Source organism: Euprymna scolopes, chromosome 1 (assembly GCF_053919585.1).
Source record: "Euprymna scolopes isolate OS-2025 chromosome 1, ASM5391958v1, whole genome shotgun sequence".
Classification (NCBI taxonomy): domain Eukaryota; kingdom Metazoa; phylum Mollusca; class Cephalopoda; order Sepiida; family Sepiolidae; genus Euprymna; species Euprymna scolopes.
In genome coordinates, this window is record NC_136482.1 from 171,188,798 (window position 1) to 171,208,238 (window position 19,441).

Here is a 19,441-nt window from a genome sequence, read left to right on the forward strand (position 1 = left end):
CTTTCTCTGAATGTTCAAAGAACTAAAAACTATCAATGTGTGCATTAACACAGTAATGATAAAGGGCGAGAGAAATACAAAAGATTTCCGAGTAAGAGATGATGACTTGTTCAGTTAATTACAAATTACAACTTAGCAGAATTAAAATGGAATTATTTTCAAACATAACCCAATCCCAGAACTAAAAAATAATTTAGCACTTATTTTGTGTCATTAAAGTATATAGGAAAAAGGCTTTAGGGAAACAAACATTTATCAACTCAGCCTAAGTGTAATACATATATGGATATTGGATATAAAGTAGAGACACCCCACTCCACGGCGGTGCTTAGTAGCCATTTTTGATACACGGTATAAATCTTGTCAGTCATGGCAAATATTGATGTGTGTTTTTAAAAAAAAATAATTATATTTCTCATTGATTTCTCATAAAATAAAAAAGCAGAGGCATTTTTACTCCTCTACTCATGTATGCTGGCGGTAAATTTAGACAGTCACCGATAAATTAATTTTTCAAGTATTTTAATTGGCTAATGCCAATTTGTTGTAGTTTTGAAATGGAAAGTTCTTAGCCCAACAACGTTTGTTCTTGGCAATTAACTTAATCAGTATTCTTTCTTATAAAAAAATATACAATACACTTGAATACAATCTTCACAAATAACTCATAACATTTGCATATTTGTTCAATTATTCTAATGGTTAGTCTTAATGTCTTACTGAATTGTGATCACATTCACACATTTCTTTTTAATTGAATATTTGGAAAAAAAAATAGATTAAAATAAAACAAATTTTAAATTCTATTAAGAGAATATGAATAAATCTAAATTGAGACAACTTTATTGAATTTAAAGAACAATCTTTTATTATATTTAAACCAAGTTAATGTTTGTTTCCCTAAAACTTTGTCTATATATTTTAATCAGAAAACACATGCTAAAATATTGAACAGATTCAGGATAAAGTTATTTTTTAAAACACAACTGCCATTTTAATTTGTCTAATTAACCATAATTTGTATTTAACAATGTGAGCCCTCTGTTATCTGTCATGTTTCTATCACTTTCGCATTAAATGTAAATTATTTAATCTACAGTTAATTAATATCTCTCCCCTACTATTTGGTTGATTAATCATATCACCTTACTGTGGCTACTTCCATTTAAAGCAGCACCTTTCTTCTATATCAACAGCGAGGAAAAAAAAAAAAACCCAATACTATTCAACACACATTTTTGGGATTTTATTTCTTGGAGACTAGAATTGAACTTCTGACCAAAGTAAATAAAACAAAGTGGATATGATAAGGTGATTAAAAAAAAAATTTATCTGGCTATTCATACCTACAGTTTTCTTTCCCACAAGCAGAGAGAATTCTTGGCATCAGTCTGGCAACCTAGAGACTGTCTAGTCTCTTGACAGAAACTTGTGTGTGAATGAAGTATGGCTTCAATTGAGCCTAAGAGGTTATCCTTCCAAGCATTATGCCTTCCTGGGGTTTATTATAAAGGCTGGGAAGAGTTATGGTTTCTGTTAACTGCTATTTTTGCAGCATCTCAGAGTGCTCTCTTAGTGGAGCTGATTTTTTCAACATTAAACTGTCACATCAGAGGTACATACAAATGGACCCCCCCTCCCCTTATGTGAGTTGAAGAATTGACACAATCTGATTCTCGGATCCTGCTGTAAGGTGCCAAACACTTGGAATTATATAGGATTTGATCCTAGGAGGTCATACTCCTAGATAGTAGCTACTCTTCCCAAAAGGAAGGATACTTTATAAAGAGTTGCATGAACCACCCATCCACTTCTGCAACAACTTTCCTAATGCAAATTATCTAAAAAGAGCTTAATGGGTCACATTATTTCTAATAATATGTGTGTGCGAGTTTGAATTTTTTTTTTTAAACCTACAAAAATTTATTTATCGAAAACAATTTAAAAACCATTTTATAAACTAATTTGATATCCCCCACACTATCACACAAGGTATTGTTTTAAAAAATTAACAGCAAAATAAACCCAAAAGACTTCTGGACAATATCAGCTAGGTGTAGCTAGTGTGTGTGTATATATATATATATATATATATATATATATATATATATAAATTCTTTAATTTTTTATATAATTGTTGTCTCAATGATTGCAAACACAAATTACAACCAGAAACTGGAACTTGATAAATCTCATTATCTTTAATTAGATACGTATTGATAATAATTTGCCATATATATATATATATATATATATATATATATATATGTGTGTGAGAGATTCCAATACCCCCCCCCCCCCTCCGATTCAGATTCCATACTAAATTCCCGAATCCAATTCTTTCCCAATCTTTAAATACTTACTAGCTGTTATTTTGTCCAGATTATCGCAAACACACATGTTAAATGTGCATATACTTTCTCAAACGTAAAAATACTCTTGTGGGGAGGGGATGATCTATAGATTTTAGTTTTATTGGTAGCTTAAATATTTATTACTACTACCAATTGTGGAAGATGTTTTAAAACAAAATCAAATAAAAAAGACAATTAAGGAATCGTTTTTGGCATCAGCGAACAAGCACAATTTTTTTCAGATTCTGAAACCCTGAAAAGTTCCGATTCCGATTAATTGTCCCAGCATAAGAAATGTGGCAAGAAAATGCCAACACAGTTCAAAGTAAAATATAAATTGAAGTGGGCGTGCGAAAATTTCCAGCATTTATTTCAATAGTACTCATTACATTAATATAACCTTATAATAAAAATATGGTGAACATCTACAAAAATGCAACCATGATTGTATTTGCTAGCCATCATATTTTATTTCTATCTCAACTCCTCAGATTATCAATTCAAACCCTTTATATGAAGGCAAATTAACACAATTGTACGGAAGCAGATATTAATAAAAAAAAAACAAAAACTTCAGAGTCGGAGTTAAACAAATTTAAAAGTAAGATTAATGCATTATTTCATGACTTTCATTATGTATTCACAGTCCATCCCTCACACCTTCAAACTAGAAATTTTAAAAATATATTTAGTCTCACTTTAAATTGATTTAATAGAACATTGTATTTCTTAGATTTAATGAATTAAAATAATAACCCAAATCAAAGACTGGTTATTGAAAAAGACTTTAGGAAGAGGTAGATTAAAATGTTTACATATTTTATTGTCCATTATTTTTGAGTACGACTCAATTTTATGATTTATAAAATTTAACTAAGATTCCAAAACTAGGTTCTTGTACAGTTTAATCAAGACATTAAAAAATGAAAATATCGAAAATAGTTTAAATTGTATGTATCCGTTATGGAATGAAGTTCTCCGAAAAAAAATTTCACTTAATTTCATTGTGTAGTTTTTGTTTTACAGCGAAAAAACAATTTGTTATGATACCGAGCAAAAGGTTTGATTTTTAGGAAGAAAAGCTAGTATTAAAGATGGGGAGGGAGTGTCGGCGCTTTAACTGGAGTTATCTCCCTTTGGCGTTTGTAAACTCCAAACAAAAATTAAGAAAAATTCCAAGATGTCTGCCTTCAATGTGCTCTCATAAAAACATGTTTTCCGCTGTAAAAAAAAAAAAAAAAAAAAAAATACTTGATCAAATTACAAATTAAGTGAAATTTTTTTTTTCAGAGATTTTCAGTTCAAAACAGATACGTACAATAACTTTTTTTTTCTCCCCCTCCCCCCTCGATATTTTCATTTTTTTAGTGTCTTGATTAGTGCCAAAAACTATAAATAATAGAGAAGGTGCTAAAATCTCACAAATGAGCAGAGCAGTGGCTAATGATTTAGCTGGACCCTTACCTTTCGAAAAGGTATTAACCAAGAAATTGAGATCGTTTCCTTCCAAATAACTTTTCCCACAGACCCCCTTCTCGCTTCATCATTCTTACATAGATATGCCATATATTTAACGAACTCTTCTAATGTCCAATCATATAATATTGATTGGAAGTCATCGTCTTATTCGGCTGCACTGGAGAAAAACAAGAAATATTACATATGCTAGAAAATCTAACTTTTTTCGTACTTAATAAATTGTAGGCGGAAAAAATGAATAAAGATTTTGGATTAAGATAAAAGCAAAAAGAAACCAAACTAAAATAAACCCGATTTAAATTAAGGGGCTCTACAAAGAGAAGGAGGGGGGGGGGAGGCTAATAGAGTTGAAAAATATAATTTTCAGTTTTCTACTTAATTTCATTTTTTCCAAGTAGAAATGGTTGGAAAGAGATGGGAAATTTTATCCTGCAAAACCACATTCCCTGTAGCACCTAAAAACCTTGTTCCTTGAGAATAAAAGTGAATGAGGTTCTAAGAAAGGGGTTAGTTTGGAAGGACAGGGTAGGAACATATATGTACGCATATAGTAATAGTATACTTATAGCAGAAACAGTTTCAGTCCAGAGCGAAATCAGGCCTATTTCATGAATTTTAGGATTGTTTTTATAGCTTATCAATGCCTACTTTTACTTCTAATCAATCAGAGTTCTTGATTTTATTAACCCCCTTACTAGCCATTTTTTTTTTTTTTTTGTTAAACTTTGGACACTAAATATAACTCCCTTTAAAATGGATTTTGGTAATCCTAAATATTGAAAATATTTATATCTGCAGTATATTATTTCATAATATAAGTGTATACACATGGAATAGTAAAACGTTTTTAGGATGACACTCGTATTTACAAAGGTTATGATGTCATCGAATGAAATAATCATTCTGAGGCTGGGAAAATAGAAAATTCACAAAGAGAAATACAAGACCCTACAGGATTTAAACCATAGTCATGTTGGTCAAGTTTTGAATCTTATATGACAATCTTTTTTTGTGGATTCAAAAAACATTTTTTTTTTCCCAAACTTAATAGATAAATTGAGCATTTTGTTTGATGCTGTGTTATTTACATAAACACGAGTGTCAAGCAAAAACAGCTTTTTATGTAACATTGTTAGAAGTATGTTCCATTTGTGGGAGATGGTGAAGAATTACAGATCTTTCCAAATATGTAAACTTGGATTCCCCTTTTAACTGCAATAAGAACTAACCTTAACAGAAAATAAAAATTAACATCTTTATTTTATTAAAAAATAAAAAAAAAATCCCTTGTTTTCAGACGATCGTTCGATTTTTTTTTCATAACAGTGATGATGAGAGAGAGAGAGAGAGAGTGGTTGTACCCAGCAGCATCAGCAAGCAGAATTAAGCAAGCCAACAGCAGTCACTCCTCCCACCACTCGCAAGAATTAGGAGGGAGAGGGTGGGTCACAGTTTAGAGTTCATTAATGATGTTAATAACAGCTTGACCCATCCAACAAATCACTCCCTTGTAGATTCAACTGATGGAGAAGGATGACAGCTTTTCAGAGGACCTCAATCCAGCGAACAACTCCTCGGTTGACAAGTTCTCTATTTACAAAGGTCACCTGAAAAAAAAAAAAAAAAAAAAAAAAAAAAAAAAAAAAGTGAGCATTTTAGAAGCAATTTTTTTTACAAAGCTTAAAAACAAGTCCATAAATTAGTAATATTCATGTTTGTTTCTCTTGCGATCGATTTTTTTTTTTTTCATTTAGTGGGTTAATGTTCGAATGTTCTGTTTGAGTGACGTTTCTGAATTTTTGAGATGAGGATTGGTTATTTGTATTATTATTCATCGGACTACCGGACTTCAAGATGAGAAGAGTAGTCTGATGAATAATACAAATTCTGTTTGAGTGTAAAAAGAAATTTGCCATAGTTGCGAATGTTTTAAGACTTCAAGGAGTTGTCTTCAGGCGAGTGATGAATTAAAACTATTGCATTTAGTGAATTAATTCAAAAGTCGTTTAAAATCATTAAAAGCTGTTAAATGAAACCTGCATAATAGAAAAAATGCTGCCCAAATATATTAAATTAGTAATATGTGTTGGATGTGCCATAAGATCTACATAGCAGTGCATCTGACATATCTACATTTGATTAGTCTTTTTTTGTCTTTACTTCTGTTAGGTTGTTTGCAAGTAAATAATGAATTGTAAACATGTTTGATTAACTGAGCAAACATGACCACTTTCTCACCGTGAATACACTGCCTTATATTTTTAACTTCCACCTCATAATTTCAATTTACAATCAAGATGAGTTTTAATTTTTGTGTTTTCTAGGATAACTGCCAAACTTGGTTGAGCTGAGCATTTAGCATCATTTGCTATGTACAGCTGTCTTTAAAGTTAGCATACGACACCTAAATCGTTGTTTCTGACAGCACAGAGTGAATAACTCATCAAGCCATTACTTTACTGGAACAGTATTTTTCCTCTATCAGAAAGCAACACAAAATTCAGATTTGTCCATAGTTTTGAAAATCTCCAACAAGTTTCATTTAAATAACTGATTTGTAAATAATCTGATTAGGTTCAAATTTTGATATGTACCATTTGAAAGTTATCTAGTATATCTATACAAGTGATAATTGTGTGTGTGTGTGTGTGGACACTTCAACATGTATACTCAACAAATTTTTGATTTACAGACTTGAAATTTGGTATATAGGATATTCAGACATGAGGAAAACTTTAATTTATTTCCATTTGGAAAAAAGGGCCACTAAGGATGTTACATGATAAAAGGGCTGTCCCCTTTTCATGTAAAAAAAAAAAAAAAAAAAAAAAAAATAAGGAATTAGTTAAATGCAAATACGAAATAGGATAATCAAGGATTCGAACTTGCGAAGCTAGATTTGGAATTGAAAATTCCAATCATAAGTTAAAATAAATACAGAATGCTATCGAAATAAGGAATTGCAATTGTTTAGCTTACATATCTGTATATGGAAAATGAATGTAATAATGAAATTTGTTTCTGTGAAAATTAAAAAAAAAGGAATTTAATCGTCAATTGAAATTGTAAACATGTTATTTGAAAAATAGCTTACTGAACTCAGGGTCATGTCAAGTTTGGCAACGTGACGCATGTCATCCAACGTGCTTTATGAGCACATGTTTGATCATGCGATGATGTGACAAGTTCTCAATATAGGAAAGATTTTGAAGTTAGTTAGGGAGAGTTAGATCAGTCAGATCAGAGGAGCAGAGAGGTTCAGACGGATTGTCGGCACCCTTTGGAAGTGAGGGGTGGGGGGTTAGAGATAACCATGTAACAACTTTGAATCATATCCGACCGGTCGAAGAAGAAATAAATGTATCATCATGTAGTTTTGTATCTGCGTCTTCTGTGTTCATCATTACGAGAAAGGTAACATGTTTATACCATATGCACAACTGTCAAAACGTAAATGTCAAACGCACTATCTCTCAGTCTATCTATCAAGATATTCACAAATATTAATATGAACTTTGTGTAGCAACATGTACACTGTCTATTATATATATATACAGAAGTCTTTCTCTTTTTATATGTACTCTATATCTCACCAATGTCTCCATCTCTTACAACATGAACATCTTAAGAAATATGAACACTACTAAGACTAATCTCCCACTAAGACTCCTCTTAATACGAACAACAACAATACAGAATATACGTTCTAATAATAACCCAGTATATAACAAGGAGTCAAAATTGAAAACTTGTTATGTGTGAGACAACCAGATTTTTATGTTTTTAACCATTTCAGGTTTTCCTTTTCTTTATATATTTATACATTTTTGCAACTAATTTCTCCACCTGAGCAAAACAGGATAAGGATAACACAATGAGTTCTATGAAAAATAGTGAAATTTAAAGGGGAAGGGAAGCCTCTTCAATCCTAGTTGATGACCTTCCTAGAGCTGGTGACTAACAAATTACCGGTTTACAAACTTAAACTGCTTAAGGAGTAGATAGGCTTTGCCTAATGCCTGGCTTTCATACTCTTCTTTGCCTATTAGCCAGGCGCAGAGGTGCGATTACAGGGACTCGACAGAAACACCCAATGTTTGATCATGTTTCCTGACTAGGGCAATAAATGCTGTTCCTCACTCCAGCCTCATTCCCATCCCCTAAAACTGGGCATCTTGGCGGTGCTTGAGTGCCATATAAGCTAATGCAATTTGATTGGGCTGCTTTTGCCTGACGGGTTGAGGGTACCAGTGTTTGTCTGGCTGCTGTATTGCAACTGACAGTGCAGGAGACCTAACTCCTTGGTAGTGCTTAGAGCGGTTGCTCCATCAGTTGTATAATATCAGGATGGTTATAGTGCCATGTCACGCATGGAAAGGGACCCTGCACCCATCTATGATGGGCTTTTCCAAGGCCACAATCCTGTAGATGAAGAGTTGGCTTATGGCCTACTTGTGTTGTGTGTTTTGTATTCTACACAACCACTTTGTCCAGCACCCCTCACCCTAAAACTAAAACTATTAAATAAAATAAAATGACAGTTCAATCAAAAATTATGATCAAACCAGGTGTAAACTCAAATGAAACCAATTTGCCTCCTCCCTTGAGGCTTTCATTCATGAATATCTGCGGTTTGTTTGATTTACGGCATATCAATCCTTTTCATGTTATTTAATGCCGAATCCAGTGATTTTGAAGAACAATTTTTTTTAATAGAGTATATTTGTTTTTTTTTTTTTAAGTCAGTTTCTATTTAACCCATAGTTGGGACCCTAACAGGTACTACCACTCCACTCCGGGTCAGAGTGGACCTGAGAGCAATGGCAATTAAAGGGTGGCTCCACACTTCCCAAAGCCCGCAAGCTGGGGCCTCACCATTGGATATAGTTTAAGGTCAAATCCAGGACCAGAATATCTGTGGCTTAGAACTAATTTAGATGATGTTGAATCATTTCTCTTAACAAACTCCCTGGATACCTTAGCGCTAAGTGAAACTAACCTACAATCCATCCATCCTCTAACAACTTTAACATGCCTGGTTATCTTTCACTTTGTTATAAGGACTCAAACAAATGCCTGGACTTGGAGTCTATATTCGAAACACCCTTCTCTTGACTAAATAATCAAAACTAGAATTAGATGACCAGGCCTTCACGTGCCTTAGACTAAATCTACAACATAGCATTAATGCCTTATATTTTCTCTACTATTCTCCCTCAACCCAGGACTGTACCCTAATCAACCAAGTCTCTGACAGCATAGATACAGCGCTCTCCCTAGATACTAACATGCAAATACATGTATTTGGTGACTTAAATGCCCACCACAGTAATTGGCTTGGTTTCTCTACATACCAGATGCAGTTGGTAGCATAATACACAGCTTCTCTATATCTCACTCCCTATCACAGACAGTTATGTTTCCGACCAGTCTCCCAGATTGACAGGACTAACAAGCCTCACTTCTAGATCTATTTCTGACCACACTTCCCGATGATTGTGTAACAAATGCCCATAGCCCACTTTGGGAATGCTGATCATGTGATATTGGCAGAAATCATCTTAAACTCTCAACCTGAGAGCAATCATTCAAAACAAGGTACTATAAGCAGGGATCACATTAGAGATGTTCCATGGGCTAATATGTTCTTTTCCTGCAGAACAGTGTGCAACTAATACTGAATGGTTCAAAACAGCAATTGAACCACACGTTCCTACACGGGAGTACTTTATCAAACCACACTCTCCACTTCTGATTGTGAAATCGCCATTGCTGAGAGGCAGCATGCATTCCGCAGACTTATCTGACATAAATCCAATACAAATAGGCAAAAGTTTGAAGCTAGAAATAATTCTAAGAGAAAAATAGCCACAGCCAAGAAAAGTCATCAGAAAACGCATCGAGTCGCAGAAACTAGGAACTCGTGATTTCTGGAAAATTTATAACAGTGTACTAAATAATGGACAATCAAAAATTCACCCACTGTCCAACAACCTTGAGATTGTTTGCATAGCAACTGAAAAGAAACCTGCTTGCTCAACGATTTGTCTCCAACTCCACTTTAGACCCAGCAGACTACCCCCTTTCAAATTTCCCTTTGCGGACAGTAGCCACACTATCTGAAAATCACCCCTTCCTTTGTTTGTGATGCCATAATAAATCTAGACACCTCGAAGGCATATGGCCCCATCTTATCCCTGCTACACTATTTAAAAAAAAAAATAAAAATAAAAAATGCTCCGCTGAGGTTGTTTTGGTTCTCTCCAAGCTCTAAGAAATGCCTTAACGAAGCTTGCTTTCCCAATTGTTGGAAAATTGTTTCTGTTGTACAAGTTTACAAGAATTCTGGTGAAAGAACCGACCCACTCAATTATTGGCCCATTAGCTTCCTTCCTCTCTTTGCAAAAATCTTAAGTCCTTAATCAATCAAGCACTAGCCGCCACCTCACAAAAACTTTTATCCAATTGACAGTATGGATTTATACAAGCCTATTCTACTCCTAACTAATCTCTAAACATATATACCAAGCATTGGATAAGGTAAGTGAAGCTAGGTCAGTAGCCTAGACATATCTAAAGCATTTGACAGGGTTTGACATGAAAATGAAATTGTATGATATTACTGGACTTATACTCAACATAATCAAATCCTTCTCAGATAAGAGAAAAATCAGATTGCCCTTGATGATCATAAATAAAAACAATGATAGAAATGTGTGTGTGCCACAAGGGTCAACCCTTGAATCTTTATTCCTGATATTCATAAATGACTACCGATAACATTTTCTTGAAGAAGGAGATATTTGCTGATGACACCACGCTCTATAACACAAGAACAAAACGAATAAACGCATATCTAAGGAACTTGCTAAAACTGATAACATTATTTAAACTATTCCCTAGCTTTAAAGATTTGCCCAAGGTAGTTAACTGTTCAAGGGATGCAATTTAGCTACCTGAATATGCATTATGTAAAACTTATTTTTAAACTACCCTTTTTGTCCAGTTATGGTCATGTGCATGTGTTTATATAGACAAGGTAATAAGTTTCAGTCATGTATCTATTTTGGATATTAATTTCTCAAAAGCTTATCACAAATTTCTTTAAATTTAAACAGACAAAATTTTATTAGGCAATGTAATCCCCCCCCCCCCAAAAAAAACAGGCTTTTTAATTGCTAGGTATTATGATTTTTCAAAGTTCTAAAATCTGTAACAAATCCCAACTTTGCATATTTTTCCACATTCACATAGAATGAAATACACAGCAGCTCTTAGTCATATTTTCCAAAGAGTAAAGTCTCTCCTGTATACCGTTTTGACATCATATGGATTGCATCCAAACCCATCATATGATGGACCAAGCATGACGAGCTTTCAGGTAGTCCTTTGATGTTTTATCCAGAATTTTCTGAATTGATGTCATCCTTTCTGGATAATCATCTTGATGAAAAGATGATTTTAACTTTTTTTTTTTTTTTTTTTTTTTTTTTTTTTTTTTTACATGTATTGGTGTTACTACATATTGCTTTTCATCAATATTGTAATGATTTGTTTTTCATTTATTTTTAATACTTTACATAAGATTGAAGTTAAAGGTACTGTTCAGTTATGTTTGACTTTTCATGACCGGCGTACTCAGTGGAAATTATCAATATAATTAAATAACACATACAAATTTACACTTCTACCTGGTCATGGATGATCATATTAGAACAATCTATATGTTCTAAATCGAATCTCCTAACTGCATTCTCAGCAATTACTGCCATCCATAGTTGTCTCACTACGGTTGTCATCTCACCATGAATGTCTACTGTTCCAGGTGAGAATTGTCCGAAGATAGCGGTTTTAATCGTACCCAAAACCAGCCAGAGGCTAACTTGGCCAAAAACATGGTGAGACGACAAAAACTATGGATGGCAGTAATTGCTGAGAATGCAGTTAGGAGATTCGAAGTTCCTATCCCATTGTGGTTACCACCTGACGAAGACCAGAGGAATATTTGGTCGAAACGTTGTGAAACAACTAAGAAACATGAGGATAATAGTCCGCAATAAATAAATTAATAAAATAATACTCATCTCAATGAATTCCAATTAAATAATATATATATAGAACAATCTACTCTCGCATATTTTATAATTCAGTTCAAAGATTCCCAAATTAAAAACAAAAATTCAACTTAGGAAGGTCAGAGGTTACATCAGTAAAAACATTGTGAAAATAACAATTAAGATGAGAATAATAGTCCAAATAATTCAAATAACTATTAAACCTCATCTAAAAAATTTTGAAACATTTTCTTTTCAAGAATTTTTTCTCCAAACTGGGATTATTTGTGAAATCTTAATTATGGATTAAAAAAAGCTTGGTTGGAAACCAGTCTAGATCAAATGCATTTTAAAAAAAACAAAAACAATTTAAGCAAATGGGCATAAACTTAGTAAATTCATATTGGATAATACACACAAATTATCCTGACCGCTAATTGTTAATCAGATTTTTTCTTATTTTTAGATAATGGGTCTTGACAATCAATTCTATTTTTTTTTGAATTAATGAATGTATAAAATTAATGAAAGCAACTATTGGCTACAAAAAAAAACATTCCTAAAAACTTTCATGATCTTGCCTGGTTCCAAGTGCTTGAATTATGCTGATCTGTAGATCACTGAAATTTGGGATCACCTCTAGGTAAATCTCATACTTATAAAAGCAGATTAAACCATTGATAATTACCATGTTTCAATGCATAAACTTATTTCTATCAAATTTCATAATCAATTCACATTATGAACAACTTGTGAAATTTGATATGAATTTGAGGTTAGAAGTGTTCAAATTAGATTCAGATCATGTAGTTTCGATTCACAATTAGGCTTGCACAGACAATTCTCAGCTACAGCAAATCCAGATATTTTTGACAATTACAATTATTTTTTAATATCAAATTTACATTATAATCGAAACACTAATGGTTGAGCTAATTAATAATTAAAAGAGCAAACTTGATTATTGATATTTCCCCTTAAAAAAAAGAGGGGGGGGGTCTTTAAACTGTTTATACCTTATTTCCATTGATCTGATAAATATGTACATAAGGAGTGCCATCTTCAGCTCGATTCACAACCTGAGCTTGTAACATTCCACTTTCCGTTAATTCTTGTAAAATTTCTACGGCTCTCTCAGAGAAATAATTCTCATCTGAAATTACAAAAAGAAAATGCAGAAATTTAGTATCGAAAGTAATTGCTGAAGACAAACTTTGTTGTATTGATGAGATCACATTAAAAAAAAAATGGTAAAAATCAACAAGAGTGATTTTGTGGATTTGTATTCACAAAATCTACAATAAAAAAAAATTAGAAGAACATAGAATTATGAGTAGCAATTCACACTGATGATAAAACACTTTGGATAATAACGGATTTCAAGGAGGTTCTGCTGAAATCGTCATATTTCAAAAACCAAAGCATCTTAAGTCCTCAAAATACCACTGTTTTGTTTGAAAATGAATATACTTTCAAATAAATTAATAAATAATACACATTATATATTTTAAGAGTTTAAAGCAAATAAAGTGCTAAAGATGTTAAGTTTTCCAAATGTCACGTTTTCTGTTAGTGACTTCACTTGTTTTAAATGAAATTTATTTTTGTTTATTTGTCTTAAGAATTATGACGAACAAAAATAAATTTCATATTTAAAAGTAATTTGATGTCCAAAATCCAAGACATAACATTTATAAAGGCCAATAATTATGACCCACTAACTGTAAATATGGGGGTCAAACGCCTAACCCCCCCCCCCAAAAAAAAACCCTTAATCCTACCTCTAACCCTAGGTACAAGTGGCAAGCCTCCTCCTCTTAAAACTTTGGTAAGCTACATATAAGTGACTAAAAAAAAAAAAAAAAAAAAAAAAAAAATCCTTAAAGAAAATTGCACCATTTATCACCCATAAAAAAATAAAATAAATAAAAATAAATTAGTCAACTGTCCTAAAATGCTAGAATGGTCTCAAAATGGTGAATTATTTTACATTAAATTTATGTGAAACTAACCCTCACTCTAAATTTTACAATTGTTTTTGTTTTGTTTCTATCAAGTCTTCAGGGTGTTCGCACATGATTTTCCTTAGCTCTATCATTAACCCAAAGTCAGAGTGGCAACTTCCCCACCCTCTCATCATTGTACAAAGACCCTCTTAAAACCACACAATCGTTTTTAGAAAAAGGCGCACAGGATTTATCTCAGACAGAAAAAAAAAATGGTTAACTGCCCTAAAACGCTAGAATGGCTCAAAATAGGGAATCATTTTACATTAAATTCTAAAATAATGCTTGCTTATCTTTCATTAAAGTTTTTTAGGTATTCACACATAATTGCCTACAAAGGTAAAATCGCATATTTTGGAGAGGTAGTCAAATGGGGTGCGGGGTTAACGAAAGGTATTAATCTACAATAATATCAAAGAAATATTGCAATATATTCATTTTTAAACAGTCCTAGATTTCGATTATTTGTACATCTAATGCATTACAATTCCGTTTTGAGTTCTTTAACTTCTTTTCTTTTAATGAATACATGGCATTTTTAAGGAATTGCAGCATATTTATGTGCATTTACTGCAGATTATTTGGAAACCATTAATTTTTGGAGATTTTCATATTCTAATTCCTAGCACAAAAATACACTTATGGTAAATTTCATTACTTAATGTTGTTTTAACAAAGATATAGCATTTTTACTGAAAAAGTAGTGTAAAAAATGTGACAAAACGCATATGGTCTTAAAGAGGAAAAAATACCCAAACGTGTGAGGCACAGAAACAGTCATAATTTCCTTAATTTTAATTGGATTTAAAAAATTAAAAAAAAAAAAAAAGATTCTTTCTTAGCTCATCAAGCTCTTTCCATAGATACCAATATTGAAATATCTTAAGCCATTTCAATTTTTTCATATGTATTGCTATTATGAGAAGCTTAATGGTTCAAACAAAGGTGAAGGTTACATCCTTAATCCTATGAAAAGGCAATCTTTATAGGTAACTTTATAGACTGAGGCAATCTTTATAGGTAAATAGACATCCTGTTTAGTCAACATTGTTCTCATCGAGTGTTATTTGCTGTAATATCTTTTTTTTAAATTTTTTCAACCCTTTGTGGGTTATTTAATACCGAATCCAGTTATTTTGGGAATAGTATTCATGTTGTATCCAGTTATTTTAGATTTTTATTCTTCAAGCTCCTTGTATTTTCAATCGTTCGTAGCTTTTGATTTGGTTGTTTTATAGTGGATTTTGTCATTTTTGTTCTCTGCCTTGCAGAATATGACTGGGTTTTGCAATGGGAGGGGGAAAAGGGTTACAGTATTATTAAGTCCTGTATTATGAATGTAGTTATATTGTTGATAGTGTTTTATATTCAAATTGTCCTCATTCTTAAGGAAGGTTTCTTGGAGATAAATAACTAAAGGATTAAATTTGGTTTGCGACAATAAAATTTTGTTGTAATTTGCCTTCAATCCACAACAATTCCATTGGATTTTCTTATAATTCATGAGGATTTTTTTTTTTGGTTTGAGGAATAACTTCAGTTTCCATGTCTTCTAATTCCATAAATCTATTTGTAGTAGTAATGGTTTCTGTTTGCGGTAATTTCTTTATATTATTTTGTTTTTTGGTAGATTTATTTTTGGGGAAGACGTATTGGTGACCTGTGTGGTCTTTCTTTTAACTGATTTTGTTTTTCCTTAGTTTTCATCTTTTTCAGCATCTGCACGACATACTGGTGATTTTTGTGGTCTTTCTTTTGATACACTTTGGTTTCTTGGATGTTCTTATTTTTGGTTAAGAATTTTTTTTATTGGTAACATTAGTTGATGATTTAATGGGATGATTAATTTTTGATGATATGTTTGGTTTGATTTCATTTATAAATTTGGGCCAGTCGTTTGGTCCCAATTGTAACAATTGGTTTATTAGTATTTCGTATTGGGAGTCTTGGTTAGTGATGTTGGATGATATACAACTTGAGGTGACTTGAGAGTACGTCTTTTCCTTCATGTATCCATCCACTATTTTCCTGGCTTCGAGGAGATGTTTTTGGTATGTTTTATTGGCACTACTTCCTTTCCTTTCTTCCAGATTCTGCATGCGCTAGCATAAGCAAGATGGTTTTCTCCACAATTTGCACATTTGCAATCAAGATTGCAGTCATTGATAGTGTGGTCTGGATCTCTCTGGCCACATCTGCTGCACACTGCTCGTCCCCTACATGTATCCTCATAGTGCCCAAACTTCTGGCATTTAAAGCACCGAAGTGGGTTTGGTATAATGGTTCAACCTTTTCAACGTTGAACAACAAAAAAAAAAAAGATCAATTTTTTACCATAAATTGTTAGGTGAAAGTTTTTTTTCAGGAAAACTTGCACTTTTATATTTAAAAGAAATTTGGCAGTAAATGTTTCTCTTTGAAAACGGAATTTTTATTATAAAAAGAACAGATGAATGCTTTACATGAACACTGTAAATAGTTAGGTGAAAGTAGAGAAAAGTTTGATTCTTTTTTTTTAAGAGAATGTACAAATTATTTTTTTTTTAACATATGTTCAGAAAATAAACAGAAAAATACTTCCATCATTAATTATGCAAAAAAAAAAAAATAAAATGTTGATTTAGTGTTTCAACATTATGCTTATAAATTACGATAAAACTTGCTGAGTATGCGCTGTTTTACGGTTGTTGTAAAAATGGAACAGAAACTTAAATTTCGCTCCGTTTTAATCTTTCTTAATTTTTTAATTGTGCTCCCCCACCCCCAACAAATATAATCAAAACAGTAACATTCAACAATTGTACTTTATGTATATAAAACACAAAATATTTAAAAAGTTAATAACGAAAGGGAAATAATTCCATTTTTAAACGAAAAAGTCAGTTTGGTATATCTTTTTGTTATTTTTTTACATAAGTCCAGCTTACCATTCACATTGGAAATGTCAACATTTATAGGTCGTCGGGTACGTTTACAACAAATAAACACTCCAATCTACCCATGTTAAGAATGGCTTTCGGAATAGACACCCCTAACCTTGCAGCATACTCGAAAAGCTATAAAAGTTGACGTGTCGAATGTGAACGATGTGTTGGACGTAACGTAAAATGTACCGAATTTAAAAGGGAACAAAATTCAAATTTCCGTTCCATTTTTACAACAACCGTAAAGCAGAGCATTCTATGCAAATTTTACCTAACTTACTATATTAATGCTATTTTTTTTAAGAAAAAAAAAAAAAAAAAATTTAGGTTTGGCTATAAATTCCTAAACTCATTTCACCCTAAATAATTTAGGTGACTGAAATAGGACTAATTGAATCTTTAATTTCCTAAATAGTATGCGAGAAATTTATTTTTCTTCGAGTTATATCGAATTCATTAATACGGACTTTAGGGGCTTTTTTCGTAATGTTCCTGTAAAAATTATTTTTTATTGTTACAAATTACGATGCTTTATTTATATAAAAAAAGCAAAAATAAATTTTTGCGTTTTTTTTATTTACTACTGAAAACCATAACTTTAGTAAAGGTATTTTTTGTTTAAACAAAATAAAACATTTTCACTAAGAGTTAAGTAAAAATAATTAGTTCATTATATTCTGCGATCATTATTTGATAAATACTGAAATTTTCATATTAAAATTGGTTAATTTCCTGATTTTTAGTGAATTTTTAAGTAAAGGGAGGGGTTAAAATGTTTATACACTTTGAGCGTCGGCATTCATTTTTCGATGAATATTTGATAGGAAAACGACCACGTGTGGTTAATTTAAATTAAATTTCAATCACATGGTTACATTATCAATAATCGTGTGATCAAACCCATTGAAAATTTACCGATATTGTAAACACATTCTGTGTAGTGGTAGGACCAAAATATCCTTTTAGTGATATCACATGCAGTGTTGGCAACTGAGATTTTAAAAAACCCGCAAGATCAGGAGAAAAATCTCCAGAAAATTGCTAGGTTTTCAACTTTTATCGTCTGAAATTTTCAAAAATCGCTATCCCCCCCCCCCCCCCCCCAAAAAAACCCTCCATATTTTAACTTCCTACCATAAAAAAAAATTATAAATATAGTATATTCAATATATAAAATATTCCGTGTTTTCTCACGATATGTTTCTGGAATTATATTGAAGCGATTAGCTCCCCAGAAGGCTTACATATTTTATCAGCTAGTTTTACCTGTTTTTTCAGAGAGGGTATTTTTTTTTTTTTGCAAGAAACAAATCATAAACTCAGACTTTTTATAATGAAAGTTAAATTGAAATATACTGCATCACAATAATGGTGCAACATATTTTGAAATTAGAAAAATAAAAAAAAACAAAAAAAAACAACTTTGTTTTAGCATGTTAAAAGTATTTAATTAAATTCTACTGTATTGGTATAAATTTTTTTTTTTTTTTTGCTATTGTTTCTTGCTTTTTACAATTTTCGACTAAATACTTCTAAATTAAGTGGGGTTGCTTAGATCGTATTTTAAACGAAACTTTGGAGGTTGGAATGCCCCCCCCCCCCACCTAAAATGTTCCTTGGAAAAATCGAGTTCATAGTGAGATTTAAGAATGGTTAGCCGAAAAAAAAAAAAAATAAATAAAAAACCAAATAATCAATAAATAATTGTTACCAAAGGCAATAAATGCTACTTTTTTTTTTTTTTTTTTTTACTTACATGAATGAGTTTATTTTATGTTTTAAAGTATTTTCAAGTGCTTTTCTTTATTTTTTTAATCTAAAGTGTGTGGGTGCCAAATATCTCCAGATTTTTCTAGAATTCCCCGCTAGATTGCAAACAAAATCTCCAGATTTAGCAGACAAACCACTAAATTGGAAACACTGGTCACGTGACCGGAAGCGATAATAAATAATTGTCCCTAAATAAAAAAAAATGGCCTATCGGTACAAAGAAAACCACCTATTTATTATAGAAAAATTAAGTATGTTATAATTAAAAAGAAATATATAAAAACACACATGGGTATAGTAAACATTATACCAAAACGTGGAAGCCATCCATCCAGTGGTTCTTTAGACTATTAATTGCGAATGAACCAAGAGTTACATTTATATATATATATATATATATATATATATATATATATGATAATAAATTAACTGATGTCTACAAATTTAGTTCAAGCAGAAATACTCACTTTGTAAAGGAGTTATATTAGCCAAATAAGCTTCAATAGCTTGGAATGGTAAGGTCATGAAATCACTCCTAAAATAAAAATAAAAATTAGACATGATTTTCATAATATATATATGTTGAACATTTTAACATGCTGAAAGAAATAAATGGTAAGAAGGACGAACATTTTGGAATTTGAAATAAAATTTTTGTCATTTGTATACATGCTCTAGTTATATTTAACATACATCAAGCTTCATAAATAAAAGGATTGGTATAAATAAAGAGGGAAATATAATTGGATAGGCATATTTTTCATATATATAATTAAAATTATTGAATACTAATGACTTCAATGAAACGGAAGTTTGAAAATAGATTATTCTATATTAGCAAAGATACCCATGCT

The 19,441-nt window shown here is 31.7% G+C and overlaps 1 protein-coding gene across 5 annotated transcripts in view; it reads right to left on the reverse strand.

Moving 5' to 3' along the window:
• Positions 1–5,074: 5,074 nt before the first annotated feature.
• Positions 5,075–19,441, reverse strand: part of LOC145277495 (uncharacterized) — a 105,377-nt gene continuing 91,010 nt past the window's right edge. For all 5 annotated transcript variants that reach the window (XM_080128897.1, XM_080128888.1, XM_080128906.1 and 2 more), the window contains exons 7-9: positions 19,055–19,122; positions 12,904–13,040; positions 5,075–5,440 (exon numbers count right to left, since the gene is read on the reverse strand). In XM_080128897.1, coding sequence (XP_079985023.1) covers positions 5,378–5,440; positions 12,904–13,040; positions 19,055–19,122 — 268 coding nt within the window. In that variant the 3' untranslated portion in view covers positions 5,075–5,377. The remainder of the gene's footprint in view (positions 5,441–12,903; positions 13,041–19,054; positions 19,123–19,441) is intronic.